This window comes from Chiloscyllium punctatum, chromosome 49 (assembly GCF_047496795.1).
Source record: "Chiloscyllium punctatum isolate Juve2018m chromosome 49, sChiPun1.3, whole genome shotgun sequence".
Classification (NCBI taxonomy): Eukaryota; Metazoa; Chordata; class Chondrichthyes; order Orectolobiformes; family Hemiscylliidae; genus Chiloscyllium; species Chiloscyllium punctatum.
The window spans coordinates 57071444-57090631 of record NC_092787.1 but is presented as its reverse complement, the minus strand read 5'-3'; the positions used below and the strand labels follow the sequence as shown (position 1 = coordinate 57090631).

At 39.6% G+C, this 19188-nt stretch overlaps 1 protein-coding gene across 2 annotated transcripts in view; it reads left to right on the top strand.

The window, feature by feature from the left end:
- The window catches only part of man1b1b (mannosidase, alpha, class 1B, member 1b), a 43714-nt gene that overhangs the window by 4381 nt on the left and 20145 nt on the right, over window positions 1-19188 (top strand). For both annotated transcript variants that reach the window (XM_072565522.1, XM_072565521.1), the window contains exons 3-6: window positions 1457-1565; window positions 7641-7741; window positions 10969-11126; window positions 14420-14517. In XM_072565522.1, the coding sequence (XP_072421623.1) occupies window positions 1457-1565; window positions 7641-7741; window positions 10969-11126; window positions 14420-14517 (466 nt within the window). The remainder of the gene's footprint in view (window positions 1-1456; window positions 1566-7640; window positions 7742-10968; window positions 11127-14419; window positions 14518-19188) is intronic.

Here is a 19188-nt window from a genome sequence, read left to right as displayed (position 1 = left end):
TTATATTTAGGCTTTGAAGCCAATTGAAGGGTGAGATTCCTAAATACATTTTTAGAAATTATTTTCTTGATTTTAATTTTTTTTTGTACATAAGAGAGAGAATTTTCATCTCTTAAGGTTTCATTATTTGTAACATGACTAGATTTAAAATGGTTTGCAAAGGCTACCCCTCTAGTCCTTGCAGAGTGTTTGAAGCAAGGTAAAGCTTACTGTTTTCAGATAGGATGATGAATGAATACTTCTGCAGAGTGCTTTGTTGCTCAGGTCCACTTAGGGAAATCGAAATGGTTTTGTTTGGCGGCTGCTTATTGCATTTAGGTCAGTGTGAGTTTGCATTTCCTGTGAAATAATTATTTAAGACTTGGTACTTTAGGGATATTTAAACTGGATCTCACTTAACTGCGCTACCATTCAATTGAAAACAGTATGGGAGGTTCAAAGAATTAACGTGTGCTGTTGCCCTGTGCTTTCATAAATCTGATTTTGTCCATGTGAATTATATATCTTGTGGCTGATAAAAAATGTTCCCTTGTTTTGCTAAGTTCTCTCACAGACCTAGTTCATTGGTGACCCTAGCATTTATGGACTACACGTCAAAACCTTTGACAATGAATATGAAGTAAAGGCACATTCCCACTAATTTGTACCTATCGCTGATACAAACAAAATGACAGTCTGTTCTGTTATCAATAGTAGATGAGTCCAGCACATGCAGCAAAAAGAAGAACTGAGAGCCTGGCTTGTGTTGCTATATCTGGGCTTCACAAACTAGCTATCATTCCCTCTGAGCCTAAAATCTTTGACTGCTCTATGTAGAGATCTGGTATAGTGACCGGTAGGGGACACTTTCAATTCCTGATCTAACCTGGATGTTGCAGTTGGCCACAATAAACCTGGGTGAGGGCAATAAAAATGTCAGTCAGGTTTTAATGACAAAAAAAAATGCACAGTACTGAGATACAAATTGCACTGAGTGTTCAGTCTACAATTGAATGAACTACTTTGTAACATTGTACCTTGACCTGAAAAGAGTTTTGCATATGCAGTAACAGCAATACTTTTCAGAGATTGTGCAAATCCATTGCACTTGGTCTATAATTGGTCGCTGACCTTGACTGAGATCATGCTGAAAAGGGGATAGGCACTTCTTTTAAAAAAAAATGAGAAGCAATCGATTCATGCTAAACTTCTCCATCTCCTTATGGATGACAAATTAGCATCTTTGGACTGAATCATTCTGCAGCCTGTTCTCTGGGGAGGAATGCTGTGTCTGCAAATCTGTCAGTGTGAACTAAAATAAGTTTACCTGATTAAAATAATTTTCTCCTGAAACCTGGGAAAGTAACTTTTATTTTGAGATGTTTACTGTTAAGAGTTTGTCATCACAAGTTACCAGGTAACAACATCATTTCCAGTGTTCTATATCTTTTTAAATACAATTCACTTTTCAAACTAGAAATGGAAACAGCTATCAAGATTGCAGCGGAGCCTGATTGCGTTCCTGTTTGTCTTCATGGTTGTTTGTGGTGTTGCAGCATACCCTAATCTGTCTGAACGATGGCAAGGTAGGACCCCTCCCAGCCTTTTGGACTGGAGTTTTTCTTATGCTGCCAATTTGAGCACGGTTCCATGATGATAGGACTATTTCACTTCAGAACGTTGAGGTGATAATGATGCACCTTTTTAATGTTAGGTGTATGTTCAGGGGAAGTATATGCAATCAAGTTCAAATAGAAGTATGTAAGTTAGCTCACTGAGTGTGAAGGTTTGTTTTCAGATGTTTTGTAACCATACTAGGTAACATCATCAGTGAGAGTCTCTGGTGAAGTGCTGGTGGCATGTCCCATCTCTCTCTTTATAGGTCTTGGTTTCTTCAGGTGGATGGTGTCATTTCCAGTCTTTTTTTTTCCCAAGGGGAGGTAGATAGGATCTAAATCGATGTGTTTCTTGATGAGCTCTGGTTAGGATGCCACGCCTCTAAGAACTCTCGTGCGTGTCTTTGTTTTGCCTGCCCTAGGATGTGTGGGTTGTCCCAGTCAAAGAAGCACCTGTAACTACTCAGCAAGTCAGGCTGTATCAGTGAGGGAGAAACAGAGTTCGTGTTGTCATAATCTTTGTTTAGAGCTTGAACGTTGACTTCGATTTTGCATTTAGTAGTACAGTGAGGTTAACAGTGCTCATTATTATTACTGTGGGTAAATAAGGCAGCAACTTCCTGAGTCTGTGTATGTGTGTTTAAAAATGGAAGTCGAAAGCATTGTAGTCTGACATCCTGTTCAGGAGTACTGTATCAGTCCTAGCTGTAGAAGCAGCACTGAAATCAATGTAGTAGGTGAAGCTTGGTGTACTGATCCATTGTTGCTGACTAAACACTAGAAAATGTTGGAGCTAGTGTATTCAGATATAAATGAATTTGAATGCCATGCTAATGGTAAGTGCTGTCAGCCAACTTTTCTATCCTTGTTAAATTGATGTTGCAAGTTCATTCAGAACTTAGTGTGGAAATTTTATTTTTACTATTCATTCTGTCTTTTATATATGTATCTTTTATTTCCTTTCTTTCTTAATCTTTATTATTTTGCTTTCTGTGCCTGTCCAAACATTATATTAAAACTAACTTGAGTTTCGAAGATTAGATGATTAGATTACCTTCAGTGTGGAAACAGACCATTTGACCCAACAAGTCCACACTGATCCTCCAAACAGCAAACCATCCAGCCCCATTCCCATATTCTCTCTTTACCCCTGAGTAATGCACCTAACACTTTGGGCAATTTAGCATGGCCAATTCAGCTGACCTGCACATCTTTTGGATTGTGGGAGGAAACCAGAGCACCCAGAGGAAACCCATGCAGACGCAGGGAGAATGCACAAACTCCACACAGACAGTCGCCCAAGGGGGAATCGAACTCTGCTCCCTGGCACTATAAGGCAACAGTGCTCACCACTGAGCCACCGTGCCACCCTAAAATGTGTTTTGACTCTGCATGGAACAATAAATTGAAGAATAAGCATATTTCTTTGTGAGGTAACGCACCCCTTGGTATGGGTTCTATCCTAGGAATGATCATGAGATGAGATGGTGTAAATTCACATTCAAAGACTCACTAAAGGCTTGTGGGAACTGTTAACATAATAAATGTCAAGCTCTACTGCTTTGTCACTGACTGCAAACTGTTAACTTTTTTTTTCCTCTCAGTTGATGCTGCCTGATCTTCTGAGCATTTCTAGCATTTTCTGTTTTTAGTTCCAGTTTCTGTAACATTCTTTCAGTGTATTAAAGGAGAACCTTGCATGACCATTGCAATTCTTTCCTCTCCATTGTTTGCACTTAGTGTCTTGAACTGGTTTTAACTTCTGTGGCGTGAACTTTTGCTGTGAGTTTAGACTACTGTGGTAAACTCCATTGGCAGCATGCTTTACTTGGTAGCTCAGCTGTGAAAGGTTAGACTAGCTGATAAGTGCCCCGGGAGATGGATGTGCAGGGACCCAGTAATAGTGAAATGTTAATGCAGCCTTGATGTGAAATTGCTTACTTGAAACTCTCTGTTAAATATATATTAAACTCATTCATAAAAAGACTGCCCTGGATGTTTTATTAACATCATCAAAATCTGCCATAAAAGTTTGAATTATTTTAAGCAAAAACATATAAAATTCAAATTAAAAAGAATGGATCGCGATGTATTTTCCTTCCGTCCTCTTTTCCTTTTGCAAGGCCTATAATGGTTGGTTGCATTCATTTGATTTAATGTTGATTTTCTTTTTAAAAAGATTTTTCTTGCCCTTTAGATGGATCATTCTGTTTGGCATTTCCTCTTGATTTTACTGACTGAAGGCCTGAATGGGAAATTCCAAATCTTGTTGTAACTGTTTGCCACATTGTCCTGGGTGCTTGACTGTGTCATGTTACCCCAGTGGCATCTCTGGAGAAAAGGCTGTCTCTTGTGCCACTAACAGAAAGAAGAATACAAATCAACAATGCTAAAATGTTGCAAATGATGTGCATCAGCTTCACTCGTTTGATTTTAACACATTGCAATTTCCTCATGCCATCAGGCCAATTGAAAAGGCATTTAGCATACTTGCCTTTGTTGCTCAGTGCTTTGAGTATAAGAGTTGGGAAGTCATGTTGAGGTTGTACAGGGTATTAGTGAGGCCTCTTCTGAGTGTGGTGTCCAGTTCTACTTGCTCTGTTTTAGGAAGGATGTTATGACTTACAGAGGGTTCAGAAGAGATTTACCAGGATGTTGCTGGATCTGGAAGTTATAAAGAAAGGTTGGGATTTTTTTTTCACTGGACGTAGGGGGTTGATAGGTGATCTTACAGAGGTTTATAAAATCATGATGGGGTATAGATATGGTTAATGGTAGGTATCTTTTCTCTAGGATGTGGGGATTTCAAAGCTGTGGGCCCATTTTTAAGATGAAAAGAGATTTTAAAGACGACAAAAGGAAGCAATTTTTGTTTTACAGTGAGTGGTTTGCATGTGGAATGAGCTTCCTGAGGAATTGGTGGATGTGGGTACAATTACAATGTTAAAAAGACTGTTGGATAAGTACATGAATAGGAAAAGTTTGAAGAGATATGGTCCAGGAACAGGCAGGTGGGAAGAGTTAAGTTTGGGATTATGTACATCATGGTCTGTTTGGACTGAAGTGTCTGTTACCGTGCTATATGACTGAGAGTTGTATTTTTTTGTTGCCAGTAGTGAGGAGGATATTGAATGGCGATTCTTCTCAACAGTCAAGTTCAAATGGGAATTGGTAGAGGGTCAGGCATAGGCTGCATGCCTCACCTGTCAATGCATCAAGTATTTTGTTCTGTTTGACTTTTCCTCTGAGTCTGACTGAATAGAATCATGAATGGGGTAGCTGCAAGTATCCAGCCAAATGCAAGGGCAACTTCATGAAGTGCAATCCAAACAATCCACAAGGCTTTGAGGCATGCACTGTATTCACATGGACACGAGTTTACGCTGGGTGAATCTTTATGATGCCAAATAATGTGATGTTTATAAAACCCATTTATGCGTTTTGGAAAGGTAATCTTATCTATTTCTTCCTTATTTTCCTTTCCTGTAGTCTCCCTGCACCACACATCCAGCCCGGCCAAGAGGACGGGATGGACACCTACTCCCATGCATCTGCTAATGCACTGTAGGATCGTTATCTGACAGTGGAAGGGTACCGTAGAAATTTTTACCTCACAGCACTTTGTGAATGCAGGCCTTGAAGTTCGCAAGTAGTCTGATGCGTCGCCATTTACGATAAATGGTAGCTAACTGTTCCCCAAATGCTGTTAATTTCTGTGTAGCCAAAGTATGTTCCCTCAAAAGGGAAAGGTCAGGTAAAAAAATCAGCATCTCCCTAGATGATAGAGATAGAAATTATGTGAAAGAAGAAAGAATATGGCTACGACCAGTGCTGGGTAGACAATACAATTGATATCCAAGCTGACTTCAAAAAGTTCAGAAAGGAGGTGCAAAAGGCAAATATGTGAAGAAGAAATGTATGTGAATGGACTGGCATTTAACATGGAGAAATTGCAAAGTCTTCTAAAAACACATCAGTGGTAAAACGGTGGCAAAAGAAATAATCAGGCCAATTAGGGACCAAACTTGGGCTTTGCGCATGGAGGCAGGAAGGGTAGCAGAGGAATTGAACAAATATTTTGCATCTACTCCAGTCTTGGTGACAGAGGCGAAAACTCCGTCACTGGAAGGGTTTAAAATTGATAAAATGATATTGAGTAAGCTTAATGTACTCAGTGCTTAAAGTTGATAGAGCACTAGGGCTAGATGAAATGCATCCAAGAACATTGAAGGAGGTGTGAGTGGAAAATGCATAGACACTAACAACCTTTCAATTTTCTCTGGACTTGGAAAAGGTAGGGGGGAAGATGAATTAATTTGCAAGCATGGATTTTTTGAGGGAAAATTGTATCCAACTAACTTGCTGAAATTTTTTGAAAAGGTAACAGATGTTAATGTGATGCACGTGGACTTCCAAAAGGGATATGATACAGGATTGCACAATAGACTGTTGAGAAAAGTTGGGGCTTGTGGAGTAAAAGGGTCAGTAGCAACATGAGCACAAAATCGGCTCAGTAATAGGAAACAGTAGCAATTAATGGGTACTTTTCAGGCTGGAGGAAGGTTTGTAATAGAGTTCCAAAGGAGTTCATTTTAGGACCTCTTTTTCACATATAATAATCTGGATCTTGCTATGCAGGAGACAACTTCAAAGTTTGCAAATGTTATAAAACTTGCGAACATTGTTAATTGTGTTAAAATGTCAAATTTCAATGACTTACACTGACATCTTAATAAATGAATACTTGTCTTATGTGCGTGTCATCTCTAGTTTTCTTACGACAACGTTAGTAGAATTTGGATTAGGGTTTTAATTTGCAGTATTCATTTTATATCCCGTAGTTTTAGCAGTGCATAATTCATTGTGTCAAATGCAGATTTTTTCCGAGGATCATCATGTGATTGTCATAGAATTATAATCTCCAATAAATATAGATTTGGGGTAGATGTACTTGTATTCTGTCCTGCCTGAATTTCTCAATAATGGCCAGTTTCCTTTGTTCTGTTGTACTCATTTGTATGATATGTCAATGCATTCGTACTGGACTTTAAATTTCCTCTGAAATTTGATGACTAAATGAAGTAAAGTTGAGTGAAATACAGGATATGTATGTACAAAAATATACATTGAGCAGTGAGTTTACAATTAGGACGTGCATGCTTATGGCTAATGATGGTCAGTACTCTTTCTCACTTGGTGAAACTTAACTGTAGCATGTGTTGCTTATCCATCTTTGTATCGGAGAATACAATGATATTTGAGGAAGTGAGGGCGTAGGGAGGAATGTGATTTTGCCTCTGCCACATATGTTTCTCTGTGAGCTAAAGTGCATCAGTATTAAAATTAGATTCAATCTCTTCCATGCCTTTCCAGCTTTTGTATACATTGTGCAAGAATATACTCCAAAACTATCTGCAAGTTCTTTCCTGTCATAGTGCAAAGTATTTATTAATTGTAGTCTTAAAGATATTGACAATGGGATTTGTGATGTAAATTGCACAGTACTTGACAGTGATTTGTGAAAATATGGAGCATCACTGCCATAGTTCCTGGAAGACTTCAGTTTGTAAACTATTGCACTTGTCATATATAAATTTAAGAATTTGTCATTTCATGTGTAGCTTTAAGTGGTGGAGCAAGGGAACTATTAATCGGTATCAAGGAGTGGCCATCTTGATTACAATAAATGTCAATTAAAAACAGAATCGTAGTTATCTTAGAAAGCCAGCTGCTGCTATCCTGTGTTTGTTGCAGTTTTCCTCTTTCTGGTTTACTTATTTCTGTGACAAAAATGAATAAGTCATTTCAGGGCCAGGTGATTGTTCAGGTATGATTTCAGGAGCTGATAGTTTGGATTAATTATAAAATTGGCACTGACTCAGTTGACCACAAGGCATCAAACCTCACAAAATTCTTTGATATTATTTTTTCAGCCATGACAAGTTCAAACGTTCAGGTGTGAGACTGTGCCTTGGTTTTCTGAGGCACATACATGATGGATTGTACAAAAGGTTGTTAAAGAGCATGCTTATTTGTGTTTTGCAGTTGAAAGTCTCCACGATGGAGAGCTGAACCAAGCTGAGCCAGCAGTTGAACCAGGAGTAGCAAAGGTATTACCCAAGGCACCGCCTGTCACACAACCACAGGTAACTGAACAATCAGTTAGAAATGGTTGTAATTAAATCTGACATTGTTTATTATGGCTGCTTTGAGTGCCAAAGAATGTTGGATATGACAAAGCTATTTGTTTGTTTGAACTGTAAGTCCTGATGACAGCAGGCAACTGTCTTGGAGAAGATACTGAACTGGTCAGAGAAACTAAATTACCAATTGAGTCTAAAAAAAACCCAAGGTTCCTCACTACTTAGCATGTGCGTCACACTTCGTTAAAGGATTGATTTCAGAGTATTGGAAAATGAACACCAGCTTTATTTTGTTGTCATAGTAATTCTTTTTTGGGGGGGGGGGCACAGAATGTAATTGGGTGCAGGACTTCAGTATTTATCAGACTTCAGGGGTGGCTTGATAGCACTGAGCTGGCTGAGTTCTGAAAGACAAAACTGGAGTGGTAACCAAGCCTCCTAATTCCTTCAGTGTCACCCCTGAGATGATTGAGTCCATGGCAGTGTCAGGAAGAATGGTAATCTCCAAGTTTTTGAAGTGACGAGGTCTTGTATTCACACTGAGGGCGATTTCCTTCTTGCTATTTTACATGATCATCGTGCTAAATGGTACAGGTTCAAAATAGATCTAGCAGCTGATAATTGTGCATCAGTGAGGCTTCAGCAACAGCAGCGTTATAGTCTGCCACAGTGTGTATCTTTCACTTTCTCAGATTTGAATGGTTCTGGTTCAAGAAGTTCAAAAAAAACGTGCTGGAAACAACACCAGGCATACCTAAAAATAGTAATCTGCCTGGCGATGCAGAAACACAGAATTAAATGCATACTAGAATTGCAGTCAGCATGTAGTTGACCAATCTGAGTGATCCTGCAATGGACAGATCATATTAAAGCTCAGTAGTCATGTCCCATCAAGGTGTCAGTACTGGTGGGTATTTAAACAACTGATGGCATTCCCCCTTCTCAATGACAGTCCAGCCAGCAGGAGCATGTGTAAGAGCAATATGAAGCATCTGTAGCTACCTTCAGCCAGAAATGCGGAAGGATGATTCATCTCGACCTCCTTTCCCTGCTATTACAGAAACCAGACTTCAGCCAATTCAGTTCACCCATGTGATATCAAGAAGCCACTAATTACACTGGATACAGCAATGGCTATGGATCCTGGTAACTCCTCAGCTGCAGTGATGAAGACCTGTGCTCCCAAACAAACTGCTTCTAATCAAGTTGAACGAGTGCGTCGACAACATTGCCGTCTAGCTATTGAAGTGGAGAATTGTTCAGGTATGTCCTGTCCACGAAAAGCAGGACAATTCCAATCCGTCCATTGCTCTCCTATCGGCTTGTTCTCAGTCAGCAGTGAATTCACAGATGGTGTTATCACTAGTGTTATCAAGTGGTGCTTACTCAACAATGATCTGTTTACTGAAACTTTATTTGGTTTCTGCCAGGACCACTTAGTCTCAGATCTCATTTCAATCTCGGGCCAAATATAAGTGAAAGGTCATTAGCAGAAATTTAAATTAATCTAACATATAACTGTGTTGGGACAACAAGAGCAGATAAGAGGCTGGCTATGGGCTATGAGGAGTACCAGATGGAGTTTAATCAAAATAAATGTGATGTGTTGCACCTTCAAAAGGCAAACCAGGGCAAGATTTCATACAGTTAATGGTAGGGCTCTTGGGAGTACTGCTGAACAAAGACTTAGAGGTGCAGGTGCATAGTTCTTTGAAAATGGAGGCGCAGGTAGTCAGGGTGGTGAAGAAGGTGTTTGGTATGCTTGCCTTCATTGGTAAGAACATTGAGTATTGGAGTTGGGACATCATGTTGTGGCTGTACAGGACGCTGATAAGGCCACTTTTATATACTGTGTTCGGTTCAGGTCCCCCTTCTCTAGTAAGGATGTTGTTAAACTTGAGAAAATGCAGAAAAGATTCACAATGATGTTGCCAGATCTGGAGGGTTTGAGTTATAAGGAGAGGCTGCACAGGCTGAGGTGTTTTTCCCTGGAGTGCCGGGGCTTAGGGGTAACCTTCTAGAGGTTTATAAAATCATGAAGGGTATGGATAGGGTAAATAGACAAGGTATTTTTCCTGTGATGGACGAGTCCAAAATTAGAGAGCCTAGGTTTAAGGTTAGAGGGGAAAGATTTAAAAAGGATATGTGAGGTAACATTTTCACACAGAGGGTGGTGCATGTCTGGTATCAGCTGCTAGAGGACGTGGTGGAGGCTAATACAATTATAGCTTTTAATAGGCATATGAATAGGAAGGGTTTAGAGGGACTTGGGCCAGATTCTAACAAATGGGACCCGGTGAGATTGGGACATCTGGTTGGTGTGGACAAGTCTGTTTCCATGCTGTATGACTCTGACTGTAAGTGATTCAGCTTCTGTCTTCCCAAAGGCAGTCCGCTAGCTGCAAAGCACAAGTCAGCAATGCGATGGAATAATCTTCACTTATCGGAATGAGTCCTGCTTTATCAACACTCCAAAATCTTGCCATCTAGAACAAAGTGTCTTGCTTGGTCAACACGCTACCCATAACCTTAATGATTCACTCCCTTCAAGACCAGTGTACAGTGGCAGCAGTGTGTACCATCAACAAGATGAACTGCAGCAACTTGTCAACGCTTCTCTGACAGTGCCTGGAAAACCTGTGATCCTAACTAATTGAGATAACAAGAACAGCAGGTACAAGAATGTTGCCATCAATAAAATTGCCTCCACCTTGACTTGGGAAAATATTGATGTTCGTCAAATGTCTCTGGATCAAAATACTGAAACTCTCTATTAAACAGCACTGCGAATACCTTCATCGCATGGGCTGCATTGATTCTACAAGGCAGCTCACCACCACCAGGATAATTAAAGATGGACAATAAATGATGGCCTTACTAGTAACACCCACATCGTATGAAGGAAAACATTTTAAAAATGTTTCCCACTGTTTTGATCTGCTGTTCCTTAATATTCTATCAAAGATTTGGGCAATTGTACATTGTTTCATAATTTCAATAAAGCAGAAATATATTTGTATCCATTGTTGGAGTGTTAAATGTGTTTTTCTTCGTAAGATAAAGTCATGAATTGCCATTGTGAATTATAGGATTATAGGTTATTTTGAATCAATAAATGATATTCTTTTTCATGGACTGAACAGATACAAAATATTTCCTTGTCTATTACAAATATAGACTTATACAGGTTATATTGGCCATTCTTTAACAGTTGGATTTTTTAAATCCAGAAACCTCGAAGATCAAATCTGAATAAGAGAGGACCACCATTTTTACAGAAGAGATTATCAAAGAAAGAAAGTGCAGATGAACCCAAAATCAATAAGGAAGACAATGAAGCTGAAGTCATACCAAATGAGAAGGAAGAGGAGGAAGATAATGTGATCAGGTACTTGAACAATTCTGTCGAGGGTGTGGTGCTGGTTTCACTCTCAACTCAGATCTCCACCATTTGTAGTCCTTACTTTCTCCCTTGAATAATACTCTTGCACCATTCATGTTTTATCAAAATGCATGTTCTTCATTTTCAGAATCAAAAGTCCAGTCACAGTAGAATGGCTGGATCACGACGTCTGGATGTCTGTACTGTCTGTCAACCATTGAAAATATTGTATCTTGTTTGTTTCCATTCTGTAAAACGTTTTTTTTTAGTTTTGACAATGATAAGTAATAGATGTTATCGTCTCATAAAAAGCCTTTTTTATATTTCCACTGTTGCTTTCAAGAAGTTTGTTTTCTTTTTTTATGTAAAACGCTTACTTTCTTTTGATAACTCATGCTTATGTTTATAAAGTACGAGCTCTTATGAAATCTGAACATACGAGGCAACCTTTTTAACAGTTTGCTGCAGAACTGGACATAATTATGGATATACCCACTGGTTTTTGAAAAATCTTGAAGCAAAACTGTGTTTTGTAGGCTTGCCTTTATCATAGAAATCCTACAGGTTGGCCCAAGTCTACACGGACCCTCCAAAGAATAACCTACCCTGTTACCCTACATTTATTCCTGTCTAATGCACCTAAGTACACATCCCTGAACACTATGGGCAATTTAGCATTGTCAATTCACCTAACCTGCAAAATGTTTGGGAAACCAGAGCACTCAAGGAAATTCACGCAACACTGGGAGAATGTGCAAACTCCATGTAGACAATCGCCTGACATTGGGATTGAACCCGGGTCCATGGCGCTGAGACAGCAGTGTCAACCACTGTGCTGCCCAAAACTTGCATGCAACTTCTTCAGATCAGACCCTTTAATGTTTATTTCCCACCTCTCTTCTGTCTCCATTCTGTGTGAAGTACCTGTACTTTCTTTTCCACTGAAAACTTTTATCAGCTGTTTACTTTCCATAGTTATATCTGTAGACTGAACTTTGCCAGAAATCGACTGAATGTCAATTTTGGTGAGTTACATGGTGGGTTTCTTTCCACAAGCCCTAGTGAATTTTCTCATGCTGTGCTCTGCAGCTCGTCTCATTAGCTATACACACTGTCTCTGCCGCATGAAACTATAGCTGCATGTACTTGCTATACCCAGTCTGCCGTCACTGGGTCAAATTTCCTGTAACTCCTAAGCATCTGGAGATCCCTGAACGTGAATCCCCAATACCATTAACTATCTTTTGCTCAGCAATGACAGAAGTACTCTCCACTGCTGAAACCTCTCGGAATTCCTGGTGCTGATCCCATTCCAACCACGCATCAAGTCAAGCTAAATTAATTAATACCGATTCCATGGCACTAATTAAACTCTCAGCAAGGACATTGGTCCTCATTCTGTAGAGTTATAACTCATCCATCTTGTATAGTTCCCTCTTTCCCAGAGCCTGCTCCGTGCACAAGAATTTGAATCCTTTCTTCCTGCACCCCTTCTCCAGCCATGCATTTGCCTTCACTTTCTTCATGTTTTAATACTCAATCATGGACAGCGTGGGATTACTACATTTGGGGTCTTGCTCCTAAATCTCTTTCATGATGCCTGAAAGGTTGTCTGCAGTAACTTAATAGATCCTTTATCGAAGTGATGCTTTTCATCATGGATCACCACTTCTGGCTGTTCCCTTAGGCTTCTTTATCTGTTCTGCTTACCTTGTCACCAGGGAAACAACATGCTTGTGGCTGCAGAAATGCCTATTTCCTTAATTAGCGAATTCCTTATGACTTCTCTACACTTCTTTCCCTATGTGCAGTTCAACCTCCTGGTCTACAGAGCATTGGGTGCCTGCTGCATTCTTCAAAGGACTGCTCACTCCTCTGCAATGAAACTGAATAACAATTAGCAAGTACCACTGGCTCAGAGGCATGGTTACACTGCCTGTGTCTTCCTCTGGTTGTCACTTGCTTTGCCATCCCGTGGATGAATTGCGATGCTGCCAAATAGTTATCAGGCTCCAAACCTTGGGAAACAGTAACTGGTGGTGCTTTCTAAGTACATCAATATCTAGGTCAGACACTGCGTAGTGAGTTCCCACATAAACCAGTGATGCTCCGTTGCATCCCATTCTGCCATGGTGGTTAAATTCACTGTCCTCTAAAATTACTGAGAATCTGACCATAAAACCGTTTAACACTGACTTTAAATGTCCCAGAAAAATAATCACAAAACTTTTTCTTTTAACTTTTGTTCATGGGTTGTGAGTATTGCTGGTAGGATCAGCACTTGTTTGCCCATCCCTCATTACCCCTGGAAGTGAATGAATGTTAGACCACTTCAGAGGGCAGTTAAGAGTCAACCAAATTGCTGTGGTTCTAGAGTCAAATTAATATCAGACCCAAGAAGGAAAGCAGATTTCCTTCCTAAAGGATGTTAGTGAAACCGATTTGGTTTTTATGACAAGTGGTGATATTTTCATGGTCATCACTCCTGAGATTATTTCTTAATTCCAGATTCACTTAAATGAATTTAAGTCCCAAGGCAGCCATAGTGGGATTTCAGCTCATGTCCCCTAACCTCAACCCTGGTCTCTGGATTATGAATGAATGAATGATTTTATTATCACATGTATTATGAATGCAGTATTTTATTGTCACATGTATTTTACAATGAAAAAAAAATAAAACACAGTGAAAAGCTTTTCCACTGTCACCACGATCAGGCACCATTTTCCAATTACTGTAACGGAAGCAAAAATGCTGCAAATCCTGGAGATTTGTAAGAACAGTAAATGCTGGTGCAACTCCGATCTGGCAGCAACTGGGGAGAGAAAAAGAGTTAATGTTTCAAATCTGATATGACTTCAGTTCTGAAGAATGTTAACTGCTTGTTTCTTCAAAAATGCTGTCAGACCTGATGAGGTTCCCCAGCATTATTTTTTGTTTTATTAGTTCTGGATTACTAGTCCATTGACATTGCTATTCTCATGTTTAATTAAATGGATCTTTTAAAGACTGAGATAATAGTTAACTGAAGGTACTGGAATTAGAATATTAATATCATAGGAATCCAAAGCATAATTAAAATTGGCACCCATTGAAGAATCATGAATGAAAACACAATGATGAAATTCACAAGTGATCTGTAGTTGCTCACCAAACTGCTCCCTCTGATTATGGTGTTGCTGTTTCCTTGACCGTGTTCAGCTCTGACTGTGATCTCTTGCAATTTTTTTCCTCAACCATACTCTCTCTGCCCTTCTACACAACCAGTCTAGCTGTAAGCATCATGTCTTTACTTGCAGCTGGCGTGGAATGAAGATTGAACCTGAACAAGTTAATCCAGCTTTACCTGACACAAAGAAGAAGGAGCCTGTGCCTAATGAAGCCGTCAAAGAACCAGGTAGCATGCCCATATAAAGCACATGTATACTGGTTGTCACAACCTTTTACTTTGGTGTGGTTATAGTCTATAATTTAATTAGCAACAATGAAGAATTGAGGACAGGTATATCAGTCTGAAAGATTGCACCAGGATTTAAACTTTTTGTTAGCCTTGGTTAATCGTTGATGCAGCTAAAGTGAGTCGATATCAAACTGAAGAGTTTCAGAAGCCTCAGGATTAATTTGGAATCTGAGGTATTTGAATTGGTGAAAAGTTAAACTGTGTTGCCACTTGAAATGTTAACCAGATTATCCTATTTAATTTGTTACTTGGATTCTTGGTGTTTGACAGTTTAGCAGACTCGAAACCTGTATTTTATTTCGAAGTGTACATCTGCTTATTTAAATAATCATGTTTGAGGAGTGCATTTTAGAGAAAAGACTCAACTTTTTCTGACCTGATCTCTTTCCAGTTCTTAGAGATGTTCACCACTTGTTTGTTCTAACACTGTTGCTTTCCTCCTGTGTTATTCATGTTTAGACAATGCAGCAGTAGGTGGATAATTGTTTGCTATTTCAAACAGGAGTAAAATGTATTAATGTTGTAATACCAGATTTCATATCTTGCATTATTGGTACTTAACTGTTTGAGTTGCAGAACAACCATAATCCCACAATGTCACTGGTTGCTTGGAAACTCTCATTCCCTCGATATTCATCTGCAGAGACATGGAATGCAGCAACTGATTTAAAGGGCAGCATGTACTTTTGCATTAACCTGCAGCATTTCAACCGTGAACTGACCAACATCCATCTACTCCACACTTGTTAGCCAAAGGCTGCTTTTGTTTAGTACTGGTTTATTTTCCTATGTTGCTTGTACAAGGAGTCAAGAGCAAGGGTGCTTTGAGGTGAAGGTGCTTTTGAAATCAAAGTTAGGAAATTAATTCAAGCAGAAGAGGAGAGGAAGTGACAAAGTGGAGGATAGGAGATTAGGAGCAATCATAAGAGACATAAAGAAAATGAGCAAGGAAGACCGAATGAGATGAGATGCTAAAAGATTGAAAGTATAAGCAAAGTTGAACATAAACATTGAGTTTTGGATGGTAGTGGTGTGCTGTGGAACAGGTGAAGAGTGGAAACGATTTAGAAGATAAGAGTATGGTCAGTGATCAGAGAGAGCAAAGGAACAGTCAACATGAAAGGAGAAGGGAAGCACAAATGGACACCAATGTGAGAGGAAAAATGAGAAGTGAAAGGGAAAGCATTAAGTGAGATAGAGGGGAAGGAATATGAATGCTACCTAGGTGATCGAGTGAGAAAGAGCCATGAGATTTAATAGCATTGAGGAGATGGAATTTTCTGAAAACAACTAGGTCACTTTGATTCTGCTGTAAGTTGATGAGTGCACATTATTTATTTCAATCTTTAATTTTTGGTGTTTAAACATTTTGCAGATTTTATTTTAGGGTGCAGTGTTTCAGGATCTCTAATTATTCTTGCATGTTTCCATAGATGGGTTCCTTGTTATCAAACTTGGTCGATTAATGACCTGTTTGCAGCAAAAACTGTTTGTCCAGTACCTTTTAAAGGTTACACCATTTCTAATTAACAATTAGATTAGATTCCCCACAGAGTGGAAACAGGCCCTTCAGCCCAACAAGTCTGCACCGACCCTCCGAAGAACAACCCACCCCCTCTGACTAATGTACCTAACATTATGGGCAATTCAGCACGGCCAATTCACCTGCCCTGCACATCTTTGGGCTTTGGGAGGAAACCAGAGTACCCGGAGAAACCCACACAGACACGGGAGAATGTGCAAACTCCACACAGACAGTTACCCGAGGCTGGAATTGAACCTGGGACCCTGGTGCTGTGAGGCAGCAGTGCTAACTGTTGAGCGGGAGTAAATAGGGCAATAAATGACTAGGGCAATAAATAACTAGCCGCAACATGACCTCCCAACTCCTGTACTCAATGCACTGACCAATAAAGGAAATACCAAATGTCATCTTCATATCCTATCTACCTGTGACTCCACTTTCAAGGAGCTATGAACCTGCACTCCAAGGTCTCTTTTGTTCAGCAACACTCCCTAGGACCTGTGTATAAGTCCTGCTAAGATTTGCTTTCCCAAAATGCAGCACCTTGCATTTATCGGAATTAAACTCCATCTGTCACTTCTCAGCCCATTGGCCCATTTGGTCAAGATCCTGTTATAATCAGAGGTAACCCTCTTCGCTGTTCACGACACCTCCAATTTTGGTATCATCTGTAAACTTACTAACTGTACCTGTTATGCTCTGCTCACATCCAAATCATTTCAGTGAATGACAGAAAGTAGAGGACCCAGCACCAATCCTTGTGGCACTCCACGGTCACAGGCCTCCACCACCCTTTGTCTTCTACCTTTGAGTCAGTTCTGTATCCAAGTGGCTAGTTCTCCCTGTATTCCGTGAGATCTAACCTTGCTAACCAGTCTCCCATGGGGACCCTTGTCGAATGCCTTACTAAAACCCATATAGATCACATCTATTGCTCTGTCCTCATCAATCCTCTTTGCTACTTCTTCCAAAAAACTCAATCAAGTTTGTGAGACATGATTTCCCATGCGCAAAGCCATGTTGACTATCCTAATCAGTCCTTGCCTTTCCTGTTTTTTTATTTAAAGAAAGAACTTGTATTTAAAAAGTACCTTCCACAACCTCAGGAAATTCCAAGTGTCTTACAACTGAAGAAGTATTTTTGAAAGAAAGTCACTAATTTTAGGTGGGGAAACTGAGCTGTTTATTCCATACAGCTTTGATGGTTTTAATTGTGGAATAAAATTTGAACAGGGCATCTTGGAGAACTGTCCAGCTCTTCTCTAACTCTGCGATGAGACTTTTTACATCCATCAAAGAAGGCAGATATTTAAGATTTTTTAAAAAAGACACTTCCAACACTCCTGCATTTCCAGTTTAGAGAATGTGCTCATGTTTCTGGAGTGGTACTTGAACCAACAATCTTCTGATAGGAATGATATCTACTGAACCAAAGCTGACTTTTTTAAATAAATCCATTTGTGGCTATGGATTTTATAGTAAAACCAGCTTTAAATGCCCATCCCTAATTGCTCAAAATGGTAGTTAAGATCAACCACATTGCTGTAGGTCTGGAGTCACATAAATGCCAGATCGGGTAAGGATGGCAGACTCCCTTCTGTAAAAGACACCAGTGGACAAAATGGGCTTTTAGAGCAATCAGTGGTTGTGTGGTTGCTCTTGGGCTAACCATTTATTCCAGGTTTTCATTCAATTCAACACTCACTAACTTCCATTGTGGAATTCCGATCCCTGTGCCCAGAATATGAGCCGACAGCTGTGGGTGACTAGCCTGGTGAGATAACAATGACACCCACTGCCTCTCGCCTTGTTCAACTTGCAGTTGGTTTTGTTTCTTGTTTCAGCATACTGAGTATTTGAATCTATCAATGAAAGATTCCAGAAATCTTGTAACTTCATTCTTTGCTCATCCAGGATAATATAGGGAGTGCACAATCTACCTTTTTCTTTCTGTGTGGTGTGTTTTGCCTTTTATTATTTCAAAAGGTATTTATTTGCCTATTAAACAATTCTGTTTAATTTGTGTAATTTTCTACACCACCTCCTCTCAAGTCGCTTCCCCTTTAACATTAAACTACACATCAAAAACATTTAATTGGCTACGAGCTATAATGAGGTTTCCTGAAGAGCGCTATATTAAAGCAAGATCCTATTTGGTCTGATGTCAACAACAAACTCGGCTATTCAAACAAGAAAAAGGAAATTAAAATTGACTCCTAATTCTATTTACTGCTTGGTTAATCCTGCCAGGAAAACTTTGAATGTGATCACCAGAAGAACATGACTAACTCGTGCCTCTGTTTGTCTTTAAACCTGTGGTTTTGGAAAAAATTGCCACAAGAGTGGAGCTTAATCCTAACAACCAGGATAGGTGGGGAGCGAAAGAGGTAAAATGGACAGGGCACAGACAAGAGAATAAAATTGTTTTGAAATTCAGCTTTTTCTTGGCTAATGTTTGACGTTACACCTTCAACCTGTTGTGACCATACTATAAAATAATTTTCCACTCAGTTTGAGAGGGTGGGAACCTGAGTCAGAAACAACTGCTAAGCTTAACTAAGCTTATTTACAAAGGACTGAGGGCCAGGTTGCCTGGAGTAGACTGAGGAAGGAGTTTAGCGACAAAAATAGTTGGCAATCAATGGCAAACTTATAAGAAAATAGTTCATGACTCAAACTGATTAGATACCCCAGTGAGACACAGGGATTCCAGGAAGAGGTTAATCTAATCATGGTTAACCAGGGAGGTTAAGTAAAATGTCAGATTGAAAGAAAACGCATACAATGTGACTATGATTAGTGGTATGTCAGAGGATTGGCAACATTTTTAGAAGTGAACAAAAGAAAAGGAGAACTTTGAGGGTGAACTTGCATGTAATATCAAGATGGGCAGTGAGCTGCTTTCAATTTATTAAAGGAAGACAGAAGCCGAAGTGATCACAGTAACCCTTATAGAATGAGGCTGAAGAAGTAATAACGGGAAACCAGGAAATGGCAGAAGAGTTGAATAAATATTTTGCATTAGTCTTCACAATAGAAGACATGAATAACATCCCAAAATGACTACATATTCAAGGGGCGAA